General features: G+C 45.9%; 1 protein-coding gene across 6 annotated transcripts in view; it reads right to left on the bottom strand.

Moving 5' to 3' along the window:
* The window catches only part of RFX2 (regulatory factor X2), a 64,606-nt gene that overhangs the window by 24,416 nt on the left and 22,100 nt on the right, over positions 1-18,090 (bottom strand). For 3 of the 6 annotated variants that reach the window (XM_027715441.2, XM_027715446.2, XM_027715445.2), the window contains exons 2-5: positions 6,098-6,210; positions 2,944-3,033; positions 1,940-2,019; positions 484-748 (exon numbers count right to left, since the gene is read on the bottom strand). In XM_027715441.2, the coding sequence (XP_027571242.1) occupies positions 484-748; positions 1,940-2,019; positions 2,944-3,033; positions 6,098-6,202 (540 nt within the window). In that variant the 5' untranslated portion in view covers positions 6,203-6,210. The remainder of the gene's footprint in view (positions 1-483; positions 749-1,939; positions 2,020-2,943; positions 3,034-6,097; positions 6,211-18,090) is intronic. The other 3 variants (XM_027715447.2, XM_027715448.2, XM_027715442.1) reach the window with 2 other exon arrangements.

Below are 18,090 nucleotides of genomic sequence, written 5' to 3'. Positions count from 1 at the left end.
AGACTTTTTGATCACTGTGCACTTGGCATGATCAGCTTGACAAAATTTATGTGCTAATTATCCACTGGGTTAATGAAGGATTTTCCAGGTCTCTTCATAATTAAAAATACATTTCATTATTTTGGGTAAACCAAGCCCCATGTTCAGATGTTAGATTTGGTAGAAAACATAGAGACAAATGTGTTGAATTGGGAAGCCAAAATATTTTGCCTGTGGGGAAAAAAAAAAAAGCAAGACCACAGAGGACTTTCTCTTATGCTCCATATTTTCAGTGATTGGGAAGTTTGACCAGTTCCTGCTTAGCAAGAGGGACATTCCAAACTCCAACTGGAAAATTATAGTATGCCAGTGTCTATTCTCTCTCTTGCACTTATGGCATGTTATAGACATTGATAATGACAGGAAGTTTTATTTTCTGAAGGATTTCAGTTCCCTTGGAACAATTCCTGGCCCCTGAGCTGCAACACCTGCAGGGCTACATACCGTTGCTGGAGAGGAGCGTGAGGTGTGTGACAGGGAATGTCTAGAGTTCTCCAGCCCCCCATGAATGAGATAGGCTCCTGAGCCGGAGAGGATCTGACTTCCCCCAATGTCCATGGTGATGCCCACCATGTTGTGAGAGGGAATGGCAGGAGGAGAGGATGCCGCTGTAGTCACCTGAGCTCCTCCTCCCTGCGCTTCGAAATAGGACGCGGCGCTGCTGGGGGCGTAAATCTGAGCCTCGGTGTTGTAGGAGTAGGCGGCTCGTCTGTCAAGGAACACAAGGGTCAGGGCATGGAGAGACGGAATTCCACGGGTAATAGTTTCTGGAAGCTGGAGCACCTCTGGGAAAAAGCCTCGACTCTTGTCAGTGGGATTTGCTGCAGTGAAATGGGATCTTGTGCTGTGAAAGGGTCTGGAGGGGAAGGGGCTGAGAAGCAGCTGAGGGCACTTGGCTGGGGGAGACTCCTCAAGGTCTGCAGCTTCCTCCCAAGGGGCAGCTCTGATCTTCACTCTCTCAGATCAGGGACAGGACCCAGGGAATGGCTGGAGCTGTGCCAGGGGGGTTGAGATGGATCTCAGGGAAAGGTTCTTCCCCCAGAGTGTGGTTGGGCACTGACCAGGCTCCCCAGGGCAGTGGGCACAGCCCCAAGGCTGCCAGAGCTCCAGGAGCGTTTGGACAACACCCCGAGGGACAGGGTGTTGGGGTGCCCTATGCAGGGCCAGGAGTTGGACTGGATGGTCCTTGGGGGTCCCTTCCAACATAGGTTATTCCATGATTCTATGAAAGTCAGTCCTGACAATGTTGATCAGCCCTGGAGCCATGGTGAGGGCAGAGTGCGGAGCTCGGCAGCTCTTGTAGAGAACTGGGGTGAGGAAGGCCAAGAGCATCCCAGGGGGCAGGAGGCCCAAAATGGGGCACAGAAGACAGGAGGAGGAGGAAACTAGAGGGGTGGGGAGGCCCTGGCACAGGTTGTCCAGAGAAACTGTGGCTGCCCCATCTCTGCAAGTGTCCAAGGCCAGGCTGGACGGGGCTTGGAGCAACCTGGGATAGCGGAAGGTGTCCCTGCCCATGGCAGGAGGTGGAATGAAATGAACCTTAAGGTCCCTTCCAACCCAGTCATTTCATGATTCTATGAGACCTTTTAACACCCCCTTCTTCCTCTCTCAGCTACGCCCTGGCTCCTAAAGCAGAGCCAGAAGCAAAGAAAACCTGGGCAGAGTGGAACACCAGATCAGGTTTCCCTGGAGAACAATCCCTCCATGAGGATAACAGCTCTTCCAAGGCTGGAGTCTGGCTGAAACCACCCTCAAACACAACATAACATGTGAAACGACTGTTCCTCCTCTCCCTCCTTTTATCCTTGGGCAATGTCAGGGTGGAAAGAGCTTGGGAGGATGGAAGGGCTGGGAGCTGGGAGGGGACACGGCTCTGCTACAGCCAAGGAGAGACTCTTACATGGTTCCATTGGTATAAACAGCTTCTCCTCCTTCCACATACTGGACCTGGGCTGGATAAACGTGCTGCACAGACTGCACCTGAAACAGACATCAAAAAGTTATGGATTGCTTAGGAAGAGCAGGAGAAACTGCAGATTTCCTTATACTACTGTCAACCTTACCTTGACATTTAGGGTTTCTTTTTAAAAGAAAAAAATAAACCAACCAACCTCCCCCTCCAAAGGAATCCCAAAGGACATTTTTATTTTCAAAGGCTAAATAAAAATAGATAAATAAGTTGTTGCTCCATGAGCAGTGGAAACAACGGAGCTGAGTTTCCCCTGCACACGTGTCTGGGGCTGGTTCTGCGCTGACTAATAGGAGTGAGATCATGGTGCAGCCTTTCCTTCAGAGGGGACTGGCAGTGTGCAACTGCACCCCAGCCCCCTCTTTTTTGCTCTGGGAGGGATGTAGTTTCCCTCTGTCAAGTTTTTCTCCCCCCTGAAACTCAGCAACCAAATAAAAAATCGCTAAAAGAAAAAATCAGGAATCAGACTCAGTGTCCCCACAGAGCAGCACCACATATCCCTAGTTTCTTAGAAAACAAGGGCTGCAAAAGGCAAAGTTCAGATAAATAAAAACAATTGCACGGCTCTCTGGCACTGAACCTTTCTCTGGAGCCATGTGTAGTCAGCAAATTTATTTGTGTAATTAAAAAAAGTCCTGAACACTTCACCTCTAAAATATCTTCACCGAGTAGGATTGCTTTTAATTTAAATTTGATTTAATAAATGCTTTAAAATGGCAGTTGAAAGCATCCATCAAATCCTCAAATGTATGAATCCATCAAATTTCCAAATGTACGAATCCATCAGTCTAAGAAAGGAGGAGAGTGATCCCAGTTTTTTGATTGCCCACAACACTCTTTAATTAAGATTTTTCTAGCAGTGGCACAGTTTCAAACGTCATGTGGGATGTGGGGTCCCTGTGTGGTGTCCCACCCTAGATATATTTATTTATTACCTGTTGTGGAACCTGCTGGACTCTGGGAACAGATATTTGCTGCATCTGTGCTCCTTTCGGAGCAGAGCCCGTTGCTTGGACCAAAACTCTCTGGAAAAGAAGATACAGGAACAGACACTTACTTTCAGTCCATAACACAGGTGAGTCAGGTGTTCTCTTCCAAAGTTTCATGGACAACTGCTACACCAGCTGCAGTGGCACCTCTTACTGTCCCTGTGGTCTCCACCCTCCCAGGGTAACACCAGCCTGAACTTGGGCAAGGCTGGATCCACAATTTCTGACATGAATCATCTTTAAATCTCCACAAAATGACATAACAGCCAACAGCTGGGTGATGAGAGGAGCTCAAAGGAGGTTCAGTAGCAGCTAAACAAGAACCACTTCTCACACATCCACATTCTCCTCCTCAGGCTGCAAAGTTTCTTCTCTTACAGCTGCTAAACCTGCAACCTCTCCAACGTGCCACAGCCCTTTTGGTTTCTTCCAAAATCTCAGGTGATTCTGCATCTCCCTTCAGAGAGAGCTTTGTTCTGCCTTGTGATGGTCACTGTCCTCTGCCTCTGCTCTGTCACCTCCATCATCCCCCTGCTCAGTGTGTCACCCTGCACACTCAGTTTGAGGTTGTCACATATCTCAGGGTGCTCAACAAAACAAACAGGGGGATGTGGTAAGATGGAAAGAAATGATTCAGTGAGGCCCGTGGGAACAGAGCCAAGTGTCTGTATGGCCTTTTAAAGCTTCTCCAAGGAGATACGTCCTCTGTGGCTTGAGGTTTTAGAAATACCCAGGAGAACAAAGAGCTGCAAAACAATCCCACATGATTCCTAGAAGCCACTTTGACAATTACTGGCTGCCTTATACGTATATCTTCATGATTTTTAGCTCTCTGACACCCTCAAACATGCCTTTGTAACAACCAGAAATGCTATTCTAGCAGAATTACAAGAATATGATAATTTCCCAGATTTCCAGTCCCCAGCAAGTCTGGATACACTGGAGATCCTGCAGTACAAGCTTGCAGTAAGGACACTGTTGTCAGCCACCACTCTGTCCATTTTCTCTCCAAAAGAGGCTCTAAGCAGTGCAGGATCAGGACATCATAAGCTCTTTTTGAAGTCAGGCCTTGGCAGTGCCACTTACACCGAAGTCCCAGCAAGATCCATTCCTTTCTCCTACTTTTTACCCATTCTCTGGCACTGCTTGTATCAAAGGACACATCTGTGGCACAGCTGCCCAGCTCACTCCTTGTGTCCTTCCTCACTGCCTGTCTGGTTGCTCCTACTTCCTTCCCACCAAAATAACGGATCATCCCAACCTGTAAAATGAGACCATCCTGCTCAAACAGCCTCCGCTCACACTGGAAGGTGGACCAGTGATCAACCACCCCAAAGGTTTCAGCCTCACACCACTCATGCTGCCAGCAGTTCATTCCCAGTGGTTTCCTTGTCTTGCTGGTGAGAAGGGAAGGCTCTGGATGCTCCTCCTCTTCACCAGCCTTCCACAATCCTCTGGGTGTTCCTTAATCCACGGAGTTTCACTCAATGTGCCATGTCCCGGTGACATTTCATAATTTCACAATCCAAAGCCAATGGGTTTTCTGACCATGTTGTCACAGTCAAATTCCCACTAATGATCCCTGGGACACCTGACACTGTTGATCAGTGATACCCACATCATTGCAGTACAAACAAGGAATGTTCCCCAGGAGAAATGGAAGTTGGGAAGGCTGGGAGATGACAGCAAGGCCCCGAATCACTCGATGTGAACGTCCACGGCTCCCAGTGAATTGAATGTTCCTACTAATTCACAACTGTTAATTGTTCCTTTTCATGAGCATCCAATGGCAACCGCTTCTGCTCACTTGGGAGTTGGAGAAGGACGTAGCAAAGTTACACCCACCCATCCTCTCATCCCTCCAGCTTCCTGAGTCAGAAGCTTCTTTTGATAGTTCCCCAAAAGGCATAAAAAGGAACCAGTCTGACTTAACCCTTCCTGTTTTGCACTGGGTTGTTTCCATCCATCTGTTGAAGCCACCACTTGTCTCCTATTGGACCTCCCAAGTGCACCATATTCATGTATATGAATAATTAACCCTCCCTCCTCCATTTAAAATGTCAGGATCTGTCAACCAAAGGAAGAGACCATGGAATCATAGAATGGTTTGGGTTGGAAGGGACCTCAAAGATCATCCCATTCCACCCTCTGCCATGAGCAGGAAAACCTTCCTCTAGCCCAGGTTGCTCCAAGCTCTGTCCAACCTGGCCTTGGACACTTCCAGAGATGGGGCAGCCACAGCTGCTCTGGGCAACCTGTGCCAGGGCCTCCCCACCCTCACAGGGCAGAATTTCTTTCCAATCTCCCATCTATCCCTGCCCTCTGGCAGTGGGAAGCCATTCCCCCTTGTCTTGTCCCTCCATCCCTTGTCCCAAGTCCCTCTCCAGCTCTCCTGGAGCCCCTTTAGGCCCTGGAAGGGGCTCTAAGGTCTCCCTGAAGCCTTCCCCAGGTGAACACCCCAGCTCTCCCAGCCTGGTTCCATGGCAGAGGCGCTCCAGACCTTGGACCATCTCCATGGCCTCTCTGGACCCACTCCCACATCTTTCTTCTGCTGAGGGCCCCAGAGCTGGACACAGCAATACAGGTGGGGTCTCATGATGGCAGAGAGGAAGGGGAGAATCCCCTCCCTGACCTCTGGCCACTCCTCTGTGGATGCAAACATCTCTTTGGATGCAGGATGTGGCTCCTCCTCCCTCTCCCTGCATTAGCTCTCCCCTCACTCCTTCTCCATGACCTCAGTGCTTCGCTTGCAGCGATGCCTTTAAGGGCTGTTCCATCTTCTCCTGCTTTTATTGACACACCAAACAACAACAACAGGATATTAATCTGAAAAAAACACTGAGCTGGCATGAAAGTAACTTCCTTGGGCAGCTAAATTAAAACCTAACCCCCACATTTCAAAGCTTGCAGATTGATTGGTAGGGCTAAAACATATGAGGTATCGACAGCCTTTATCAACACAAACTCCAGCAACAGGTTTGCTCAATGAGCTGATTAAAAATCCTCTCTCCACCATAAAAATCCCTGGATTAAAATACATCAGCCAGCAAAACAGGGCCCTTCTCCATGGAAACAGCATTCCCAGCTGAGGATACCTTACCTGCTGAGAAGCTGGCACTGGCTGCACCACCGGAGCCTGGGCTGAGGCCGAAGGGTGAAGCGCCATGGAAGCTGCTGAGTCTGATCCACCCTCTGAACTCTGCATGCTCACTGCTGGGAGAGCACAGGGACATCAGGCAAGCAAGGAGAGCACAGCCCCACACCAGTGACTGCCCCAAGGGGCAAAATCCCAGTGGAAGATCCAGGAGAAGCACTGGGAAGGAAGGAAGGAAGGCAGCTGCCATCCTACACACAGGCCTCTCTTTAGGCTTGGAGCTAATTTTAATGCAGTATTATATTAAGAAAAAAAGAAAGTTGCACAATTGTTTCACAGAAAGGAGAGGGAAGGAACAGAAAATGCATTTCTATATATAACTGAAAAGTGGCACTGGAAAATTATTGTGTCACGGTGAGGATCACACAAGACCTGGGGGAGTAAGAGCTTATTTTAAAAATAATTTGTTCTCCCCCCATTTTATCACATTTAACTACTGCAAAAAACATTTTAATCCAATCTAAATCCGTGCCTGGAGCTTAGCAAAGGCTTTCTTTGGGAAGTGGGGTGGTCAGCTTGGGTTTATAATCACAATGAGCGATCAAACATGAAGAGCAGAAAAACAAGGATTCACCATCATTTTAAACCTCCAAAGAAACATCACCACTCTCCACCCTCACCCCCAAATCCCACCAGCCTCATAAGGTCCCAAAAAGCCACATCACCTCCCTCCACTCCCACAACACGACCCTACAGAGCTGGTGGTGCCCTTGGAATCTTCAAATCCCTGTGTCCTGGCACTGACCCACCTCACTCAGCCACCTTCAGAAGCATCCCAAGGGCCATGTGGGGATTCTCTGGGGATGGAGAGAGGGCAGGAGAGCAGGGCTGAGCCCCTCCATCCCCAGGGTCTCCTCTCTCCCTCACAGCACTGTCCCAGCCCGCTGTGTCCATCCCCTGCAGGACATGGGACATGTCACAGGGGACATAAAGGGATGTTGTGATGGGGCTTCCCAGGAGCACAAAATATTTCTTTTTGGGGAGGGGGAGCCTTTTTTCCTCAGCTTCTCATGAAAGTTCCTGTTTTAAAAACTGTTTTAGAAGGATTTCTGCTGTCACTTCAAAACCAAAAGATTAAAACCATCCGGATTTTGGGCAGTGTCATTTCTCCTTTCGTGGTCTTGCTGATGAGTGAAACGCAGCCTCCAAATAACGTTATGAAATCCTTTTTTTATTTCCATTCTCCATCCAATATTTAAGCTTTTCCCTCAACTTTCTGCAAGTTAAGAGGGCTTCTGAAAAAATGAGGTCACTGGCTCCTGATTATTTGTGTTAAGAAGAAATACAACGGGGATGTGAAGTTACAGAAGTTACCTGTTTATTGCTTCAGCCACTGAAAAAAAATGCCAAATATTGAGATTCTTCACAAAACAGGTTTTTAAGGTTTTTTCCAGCCAGTGCTGACCCCACACTCCCATTATCAAATCACAATTACTCTCCCAATTTCCCCAAAACCCACAGCTCCCAAGTAATTTTCTCTTTTCCCATCATCTTTCTTCCAGCCAGGAGAAAGAGGAGATACAGAACCCCCACAGTCACAGCTACCAGATTAATGGAACAAAGCAGAAACAAGGGAAATTTAATTAATATTTATCCCCACCCATGTCCCTCAAGAGTCCTGCACAGCCCCATCTCTGCAGCTCCACTATGCAAAGGTAGTAACTGCTTCTCCCATCACTGCCTCTGGTTTTTAGCCAAAACCTCTCCATGAGAGGGGGTCACTTTTAGCAAACATACTCCCCTAACTTTTCCAAGAGTGTTTATTGTCTGTTCTTTGTGACAAGGGCTCTGGTTTGTAGCTTTCCAGGGGCTTTTGAGTGGAAAAATAAAGCATGGTGAGGTTACAGAGGAAAGGTGGGTAAGCTGATAAAGATATTTTAATGATCTATTGAGAATGGCTCTGGCAGGGTCAGCTCTTGGCATTGCAGGTCTACAAAAGGTCTCCTTTTAAGTGTAGTTATAATAAGAAAAGACAAAAAGAGATGGAGAAGTTGGACTTGATGATCCTGCTGGGTCAGGATATTCCATGATTCCATGATTCTAAGACATGTTGTCTCCAAATTACCAACAACTCATCTTCACTGATCCATTTTGTCCTCTGCTTTCCCTCAGTGACCAAAAGGGAGCAGAGAGAGGTGGGCAGGGTGGAAGGTGAAATGTCTGCTTTCAAAACAAATCCTCAGTGTGATTTTCAGCTTTGTCCCCAAAGGCGGGCTCTGGTAGTGATGACAACCCTGCCTGACACAAGGACCTCGATGAAATCTGCAGCTGGCACTGCCAGACAAGGTAGAGAAATCCTGGATTGCCAAGGCACATAGGACTTGTTATTATTTTGTTTATCAGTGAAACATCCTGGATAAAGAATCATTTATTTCTCATTAAAGCCATCCTGTGCTTCCTGAGAATTGGAATCAGATCCACGTGTGCCATCTGCTAACACTAATTTGTGCTGATGAAAAGCTGACACATAGAATTTCTGTGCTCCAGAAACCATCCCAAGGTGCTACAAAGCTTTGCTGATGTCGTGGGAGCATGGCTACCAAGTGAGCCAAGGCTCCAGAGGGGGGATAAGGCATCAGCTTTCAATGAAAAGGGGAAATGGAGAATCCAAAGTCTTGCTCTTTCACTGAAACCCAGAATGGTTTGGGTTGGAAAGGACATAAGGCTCATCTCGTTCCATGCCCTGCCATGGGCAGGGACACCTTCCACTAGACCAGGTGTGTCTAATCCCCGTCCAACCTGGCCTTGGATACTTCCAGGGACGGGGTAGTTCCTCTCTCCAGGGTAGGGAGCACCCCTGGAGCTCCTTCATGAATGTGGGCTGCCCAAGCACGACCTCCTGCTCATGCAGCTCTTTGGCAGTTCTGCCACATCCCTAAAGAAAATGCCTAGGAAAGGACTCCCTGCTCTCCTTCCATCCCATTTTTCACCTCCCACAGGGGATGAAATTTTATAGTGTCCTTGATCATCCTCTCCTAGCAGAGACTCAGTGGCTCAAAAGTGAGACCTGCTTCCTAAAGATCTATGGTTTGCTCCTTCCCCTTAGATCTGGTCTGAGAATAGAAGTTCATCCCAGCTAGTTGCTTCCCACTCCTGGCTGGGGTGAATACTGTAGTTCTCCCACAGAAGTGACCAACAGAAGCCATCAAAAGGTGTCTCCTGGCCTCTGACAGCCTGTGACAACCTGTGACAGCCTGACAGCTTGGCAGCCCCAGGACCGGGGAGTTTGCACAAAATGAGGAGCTAATTAATAGTCAACAAAGCTGCAGGTGGGTCACAGAGAGGATCAGCAGCATCCACAGTTGACTTTCTCAGCTCCAGGGTTCCTTTGGGGGTTAAGAGGAGCCAAAAAAGTTAGTTATTGTGCCAGAGGAATGAGCAGACAGGACCTGACCATGCATAAGGAATAAAATCATTGTGAGAATCAGAATGGTTTGGGTTGGAAGGGACCTGAAAGACCAATTAGTTCCAAGCCCCTGCCATGGACAGGGACACCTTCCACTAGCCCAGGTTGCTCCAAGCTCCATCCAGCCTGGCCTTGGACACTTGCAGGGATGGGGCAGCCACAGCTTCTCTGGGCAACCTGTGCCAGGGCCTCCCCACCCTCACAGACAAGAATTTGTTCCTAATTTCTAATCTAAATCCACCTTCCTTCAACTTAAAGCCATTCCTCCTTGTCCTGTCATTGCATAGCCTTGTAAAAAGTCCCTCCCCAGCCTTGTAGGCCCCCTTTGGACACTGAAAGGCTGCTATAAGGTCTCCTTACAGAGCCTGACTCAACACATTAGCGTTTCAGGGAGAGTTTCAAACTCTGGTTGCTCAACAGGGCAGGTGATGTCACGTGCAGCATCACTCTGGAAGGCATTGCAGACATCTCAATTCCAGGTTGCATCATCACTGAATGAATCAGGCAGATAACAAGGCTGCTGCCTCTGGAAACCTTCTGTTTACACACAGCTATCTCGGTATCCAGGCAAACAGAGAGGACAGGAAAGGAAATTCTGAAAAAAACCCTAATAACTTCTGGGTGCTATTTCTGGTCCTGCCACCAGCTCGCTCCGTGACCTTGAGTAGGATGTTTCCCCTTCCCCGTGCTTTGATTTTCCCACTCCTAAAAAAGCCACAGTAAAAAAGCCTTACCCAAGGCAAGGTATTTTTCAAGCACTGGTCTCCCAGGGCTGTCAAAGCCCAAATGCCTTTCAGGAAGACAAGTAGTACCAGTACAAGCCTTGAGGGCTTATAAAAAACTTGGGTTGTCACCGTTTCATTCATAAGACACTGTTGCCTCCACGTAAAATGGTCCTGCCTTTGTTAATCTCTCCTGCCTAAAGCGGCTCCAAAATGCTGGGAAAACAGAGATAAGAGGAGCATCTCAAAATATCTTCTACACTCAAATTTGCAGAGAGAGGGGGAAGAAAAGGAGGGGGCAGCAGGAGGATCTCACAGGGTGACTCCAGCTGAGAAGGGGATGGAGCAGCATCCTCTGTTCCAGGTCCCCAAAAGAGTTTGGAGAAGGAGAGGGGTGATGCCAGACCCCCACAATGGGAAAGGTGTCCCTGGGTGCTCCCTCAGTGCTGCAGCTTCCAGGCTCTGAAATCCAGGAGATGTGGAGGAACCACAAGTACTTTTCCACAGAATGTTTTAATATAAAATCTTGGCTCCTGAACACTCAAACAAAAATGTTTGGGAACTGAACATGGAGACCTCCTGCTGGTGATCTGAGCCAGAGCAGGGTGCCTGCCCAGGGAAATATGTGGTTTATTTGTCTTTGGTGCTCTAGTCCTGACTGTGTGGGACATGTAGTACCAGAACTCATCCATCCCAGGGCTTTCCATGACTCCAAATAAAAAGGGATTTAAGTCCCTGTCTTCCTCAGGCCCAGGGTCGCTTCTGCTGTAATTGTGCCCAAACTACTTCAGAAGAAAAAGTCACTGTTCAATTTATTTTTGATTTTTAAGATCTGGTCACATAAATCAGGGATGGGACTGACAGTCATGGCTCTCACAGGGTATTTAGGTCTTGTATTTATATGTCTTTAAGTCCTGAAGGTGTAAATGTAAAACACATCAGCTGCTCTACACCAGCAATCAACCGATGTCTTTTTTTAATCCAGAATAATCATGGAATCACAGGATAGTTTGGGTTGGAAGGGACCTTAGAGCCCAACCAGTTCTACCCCCTGCCATAGGCGGGGACACCTTCCACTAGCCCAGGTTGCTCCAACCTGGCCTTGGACATTTCCAGGGATGGGGCAGCCACAGCTTCTCTGGGCAACCTGTGCCAGGGCCTCCCCACCCTCCCAGACAAGAATTCCTTCCCAATCTATCCCTGCCCTCTGGCAGTGGGAAGCCATTCCTCCTTGTCCTGTCCCTCCATCCCTTGTCCAAAGTCTTTGCCCAGCTCTCCTGGAGCCCCTTTAGGCACCTTATCCTACATTTTTAGTGCTGCTTTCAAAGCATTACAATTGTTGCTGCTTCATTGACTCAGTTGCTCATTTGAAGACAAAAGAGATCGTGAACTATTTTATTTAATTTGCTTTCCAAAGCTTGCTTGGTCACCCTTTGATCCTATTTAAACTTTCCAAATTCCTTTATTATATTCTTTTTTTTATTTCTGGCAAAACTTCTGAACTAGAATATAATACTGGGACACAAATGAGGGAAAGAAAATATAAGAACAGTCGATTATTTGACCTTGGTGGGTGTCATTACCTCTTTGGGTAAGAAACCCACTGCCTCTCCCCTTGCCATTCATAAATGGGATTAACAACTTCTTCTCAAAGGGGATTTAATTGTGGGGCATAAAAATTCGACAGGAAAACAACAGCCCTGAAGTCCAGGAAATGGTAAATCAGATTTTTGATGCCTGAAGGATGTATTTATAGAATCACAGAATCAAAGAAAGTCCTTTGAGATCATCGAGTCCAACCATAAGCACTGCCCAGTCCATCTGAAACCTTATTTCAAATTAAGTTCTAAAGGTGGGAAAGTTTTATTTTTTTCCAGGTGAAGCTGCTATAATGCTGCTTGTCCTTTTATCTCTTATGGCAGGTGTTCCTCAAACAGGGAGCAAATGCCAACTGCATTGGCTCTCCAGGGAAAACGAGGTATCCTGAATTTTTAACCATTACCTGCACAGGTTGGCAGACACATCCCATAGTGTGGATTGAGGATAAATCTGTAGTAGAATATCTACAGTCATGGGACAGAGACAAGCTCAGTTACACCAAGATATATATATATTATATGCATATATAATGTAAATACGCATATATAAAATTACATTTTATTAGCATTTATATTTACTATTTTTCTATAGACATACCTACATTATTTAATAAACACTTTTATATTTAATATATTATATATTTATATAATATATGTATATATTTTATATATCATATGCATATATAACACACACACATATATAAAATTACATTTTATTATCATTTATATTTATTTTTTCTATATGGATATATATACATTATTTTAAATATATATAAAAAGACATTTTATTAGCATTTATATTTATTATTATTTTATACATAGATGTATCTACATTATTACTATTATATATAATATATACCTATGGAATTATATGCATATAATTTATATTTATATTTATCATGTATTACTATTTTATTTTTATATATAGCTTTACCTACTACATATATATATATCTCAAGATATATATACTGCACTTAATGGTTTTAGAGGTCTTTTCCAACCTTCAAGAATTCTAGGATACAGCTAAAAATGTTGGATGCACCTGAACTGCAGGAAACCTGGAGCTTGATGTGATTGCTAATGGCATTTTATATAGGAAAATTCACCTTAAATTAAGACAGTAGGTAACCTTTGTTCATCTTTAATATTATCAGGAATTAATGGAATTTAGTACAGCCAAGAGCCGCAGCTGTGCACAGTTTGTGCTCCACGTTTTTGAATGGATTTGGGGCTGACCAGGGGGTGAAGCAACCAGGGAATAACACATGATCCCATTTCCATATGCAAGACCATGATACAACTATGAATTTTTAATCAAAATCTCCCAGTATCTGGTATTTCACTGAAAATAATGTGAAGGTTGTAGTTCAATTAAAGAAAAATAAAAGTTTAAACTATTTCTCGTTCACAACACAACCATTTCTCGTTCACATTTTGATCCTGCAAGGATCAAAGCTCAAATCCAGGTCTTTCCTCGTTTCTTGCTTGGTTTTGTGCATTTTTTGCATACTTTGAAAGGAAGGCTTACATTTAAAAATAGTTACTTGGTTACTGAAACTTTTATTCAGTTTTAGTTGGCTTGGGGCTTAGAAAAATAGGAAAAGCAGAACAGCAATAACTGAATTCAGAGGAAATCAAAATGCTTCTTAACCATCACTCGATGGGCTCTAAATGGTATTTTCTCCCCTGACTGTAGAAAAAGGAACCAGGGATTTTACATTTAATGGATTCACCATCGAAAATTCTCAATGCTCTCAAAACTGATTGAAAATAATAAAAGGAATGCAGAGAATGGCAGATTTTAACTTTCTTTTCTAGTAGATGCAACTATCCATCTACTTTATCCACCCCATTCTAGGTCACAGTTATTTTACTAAAGAAAACTTCCTTAAATATTTTCCATTTCATTCACCATTTTTGGCTTAGTCTCCCTTTAATAACTTGCCCTGAAAAGGCATTAGTTGTGTTTTAACCAGAGCACAGAAAGGAAGTGTTTGGTTCTTCGGAAGAAGGAACTGGTTTATTTGATGTGAATGAAAAGGGATCGAGTGACTTCTCCTGCCTTCCAGCAGAACTGAGGAGAATATTTACATTAAACCAAGCTTGGCTCCTGCCTCACACACATCCTTTATCCCTGCATGTCTCCAAAGCATGAGATCTCCAAGAAATAACAGAAATTCCAATCAGGAAAATAACTATTTTTTCCATAGCCCAAGAAACTCCAAAGCCGGAGGAGCAGGACATGGCTCCAACCCAAGACGAAGGGCTGAGTCTGCCCCCCATCATTGCATCCTCTTTGGAAAATCATGATTCCAGCTCATCCAGCTGCGAAATCAAAAGAAACTCTCTGCTTTGGGTGAGCCAAAGAGAATCTGCTCTATCAGCATTCCAAATTAGGAGTTATCTTTTCCTTCAGACCACACAGGGATGCTGCTCAAAGCACTTGGAAATCTGGTTGCTCAGCACCTGAAATTAATCCTTGTCCATGATGTTGTACAATTGACAATCAGGACACTACGACGGCTTGGGAGAAGTACAGCAATTCCTGGGATTTTAACTGCTCTAAAAGCCCTGGAAGACGAGCTGCCATTCTGGCATTTAGAGGGAGTCAGGAAGTATCATGGAATCATGAAATGGTTTGGGTTGGAAGGGACCTTAAAGCTCATCCATGAGCAGGGACACCTTCCACTAGCCCAAGTTGCTCCAAGCCCCATCCAACCTGGCTTTGGACACTTGCAGGGATGGGGCAGCCACAGCTGCTCTGGGCAACCTGTGCCAGGGCCTCACCACCCTCACAGGGCAGAATTTCTTCATATATCTGACCTAAATTTCCCCTCTTTGGGTTTGAACCTATTCCTCCTTGTTCTATCACTACAGTTCCTGTTGGAGAGTCTGTCTCTGGCTTCCTTGTAGGCCCTTCAGATACTGGAAGGATATCAGAGCAGGCTAAGACCAGAGTCTTGGCTTATCAAAACCTTGACCTCTGCACCAAAAGCCCACATCCCGTGGCACGAAAACCCACAGCCAGGTCACACTGACCCGCCTCCCACAGTTTGGGGCACCACCAGCAGCACCAGACCTCATGTGCTGTCACATCCGAAGGGATGGAGCAGCATCCACCTTCCACAACTACCCCCTCCCCTTCCAGCAGAGGGTGGGGAGAGGTCTGGGCCATCTCTGTGCTCTCAGCAACGTGCCCTTGTTCCTTCACAAGCTTGTCCAGTCCAACAGGAGCTGGCACTTGAACTGGCTCATCCAGAGTGTCCTGAACCACGTCACAGTCTTTAGCCTTTCCATGAGGGGCGTAAGTGGAGGGGATGAAAGGGGGAGAAGGAAACATCACAAGGAACTTGAAAATAAGCTTTCTGGAGAGACTACTTATTACACTGCTTCAAAATTTTATAAACAAAAGAAGGCACCAGAGCCTTCCACTGATTAGGTTAAATTAATTTAAACCAGAAGCAAATACTGCTTGTCTACAAGCTTCAGTTACCTGGAAACACAGATACACCCAAAACACACTTTTCAAGGGCAGTATAGTTGAGGTGGTTCTTTTTCAGAAACTTGGTCCTCATGGAAAAATACAAAATTGGAAATGGCTTTTATTAGCAAGTTAATAATATACTGAAATACAAATATGCACTCAGTCTTTAATTAGATTTCATAGAATTAAGTCAAATTATATATATATATATATATATATATATACACACACACAAGTGTTGTGTAACAGCTGTTCACTAATCTCTGCTGTTTCTTTAAAAGTAACTTTCAGGACAGAAAAGAGGGAGGAATTTAATGTTATTTGGAGTTTCCTTAAGAGACTTAAGAGACTGAAGAGCAAAAGCTGTGATGGTTTAGGGTTGCTAGGAGCAGCCTGTGGCCAAATCCCACATGCAGAGATCCCAGACCCGAGCAGGGGCAAAGTACTGATGTGAACATCCCTCATACACAAAAATCTGTCCTGTTTTCTTTTGGGTTAATAACAGGAACACCCTCCAAGTGTCAAAAGCCAGGACTGGATTCCCTTCAGATCTGAATGTGTCCCTCCCGGTGCTCTGAAATGCAGGGACCAGAATACAGCCTGTTCCTGCCCTGCTGGACTTCACCCTCAGGACCCAGCAAAGAATCATGGAGTATAGAATATCCTGAGTGGGAAGGGACCCACAAGGACCATCCAGTCCAACTCCTGGCCCTGCCCAGGACACCCCAACAATCCCACCCTGTCCCTCAGAGCGTTGTCCAAAGGCTCCTGGAGCTCTGGCAGCCTTGGGGCCGTGCCCACTGCCCTGGGGAGCCTGGGCAGTGCCCAGCCACCCTCTGGGGGAAGAACCTTTCCCTGAGATCCATCCCAACCCCCCTGGCACAGCTCCAGCCATTCCCTTGGGCTCTAACAGACTCACCTTTAAAAAAAGTCCAACAGCTTCCAGATTTTTAGCCCAGCACAATCCAGTCAAGAAGAGCTCAAAACTCCTTATTTCTTTCTGATTAACTGCCTAAACCTTGACTTGAGGAAAGTTTTGCTGCAGTGATGGCAAATAATGTCACCCAAGAAACAATATCTTGGTATCTGCTGAGCAGTGAGGAATCTTTCAGGGCTGGAAGAAGGAATTAAGCCACACTCCAGTGTATTCCACGTCTAGGCCCTTCAGATACCAACTGTAATATACATATTGGTGCTACCTGGCAAAAACAAGCACAAGTTCTGGGCTCAAATCAATAATTTCCCCATAATTTTAATAGGTGCACTGTAGGGGCTTCCCAAAGTTGTGATTGAATAGGGGTTTGGGTTGGAAGGGACCTCAAAGCCTATTCAGTCCCCTAAAGTTTCCTTTGACAACCAAACCAGAACATCAGATTCCTTCCCTGCAGTCTGTAGCCCTCCATGTTCCAGGACTACTTCAGGTACCTGGGTACAGCTAATCCTCCTCCCACTGAATTGGGCTCATTTTGGAATAAGGAACTGCAAACTTTGGTCCTGGTTTTTATAGCTTGTCCAGTGGCAGAGAACTATGGAATATGTCACTTATTTCAAATCAAATTCAAGAGGTCAGCTCAGTTTAACTTAGACCTGTAGTTCATCAGCCCTCACTTTTCACTTCTTTAGACAAGACAATCCCTCCAATGGTCTTAAGCCCAACCAGCCTTTGGATGATTTCAGTGTGAAGGAGATTTGCTCCAGTATTCCATGGGGATGTGGGATGGCAGCAGCAGCCGTTTCCAGCAAACAGAGAAGGAACCTCTGCCAGCACGGCCCAGTATGTTGCTGTTTATTTATCCAGCACCATTCACAAGCACTGTGGTGCTTCACAGAGTTGAGCAGAACAAGCCACAAACATAAACTGTGGTCGTTCAGAGAAGAGACAACAAGAGACCTGGAGAGGGCCTTCGGACAAGGGCCTGGAGGGACAGGACAAGGGGGAATGGCTTCCCACTGCCAGAGGGCAGGGATAGATGGAATATTGGGAAGGAATTCTTGCTGTGAGGGTGGGGAGGCCCTGGCACAGGTTGCCCGGAGAAGCTGTGGCTGCCCCATCCCTGGAAGTGTCCAAGGTCAGGCTGGATGGGGCTTGGAGCAGCCTGTGATAGTGGAAGGTATCCCTGCAGGGGGTGGAACGAGATGAGCTTTAAGGTCCCTTCCCATCGAAACCATTCTGGGATTCTGGGATCTTCAATCACTCATCAGTCACAGCCTGACATGGGGCTTCCAAAACTAAACTCACAGCAGTTCTTCAACTGTTCCATCACAGTTGCCAGTGCAGGTTTCAACAAGTAATTGCTTCCTGACCAGTGAACTCCCACCAGTGAAGAGGGGAAAGGAGCTAGGTTTTTTCCCTGTGGAAATTTAAGGTTCATACAGCTGTTGGTGACTGGCACTGCAGACACCAGGACTAAACAAACCCCAAACAGAGGGTCTATCTAGAGACTATCTAGAACTATTCTAGAGACACACAATTCTCCCTGAAAAGGCAAAGCAAGGGGAAGGCTGCTGAAGATGCCCTAGAAATGCAGTTTGGGAATATGTATTTGAATATTCTGCACTTGGAGAACGGCCCTGGTGGATGTTTTGGTGAGGACAAACTGTATTCTAGATGAATGGGAGAAGATAAAGGCTTGCAACAGCTGTGCACTGCTACAATAACTCACAATCTCTCAAAAAAAGAGAATTCACTGTTACAGAACTAGAATTACCCAAGTTATATCTTTTATCCA

The sequence above is a fragment of the Pipra filicauda genome, unplaced genomic scaffold, assembly GCF_003945595.2.
Source record: "Pipra filicauda isolate LSUMZ 115617 unplaced genomic scaffold, ASM394559v2 scaffold294_size920599_pilon, whole genome shotgun sequence".
NCBI classification, from domain to species: domain Eukaryota; kingdom Metazoa; phylum Chordata; class Aves; order Passeriformes; family Pipridae; genus Pipra; species Pipra filicauda.
The sequence above is the reverse complement of the archived record's forward strand: the minus strand, read 5'-3'. Positions and strand labels throughout refer to the sequence as shown.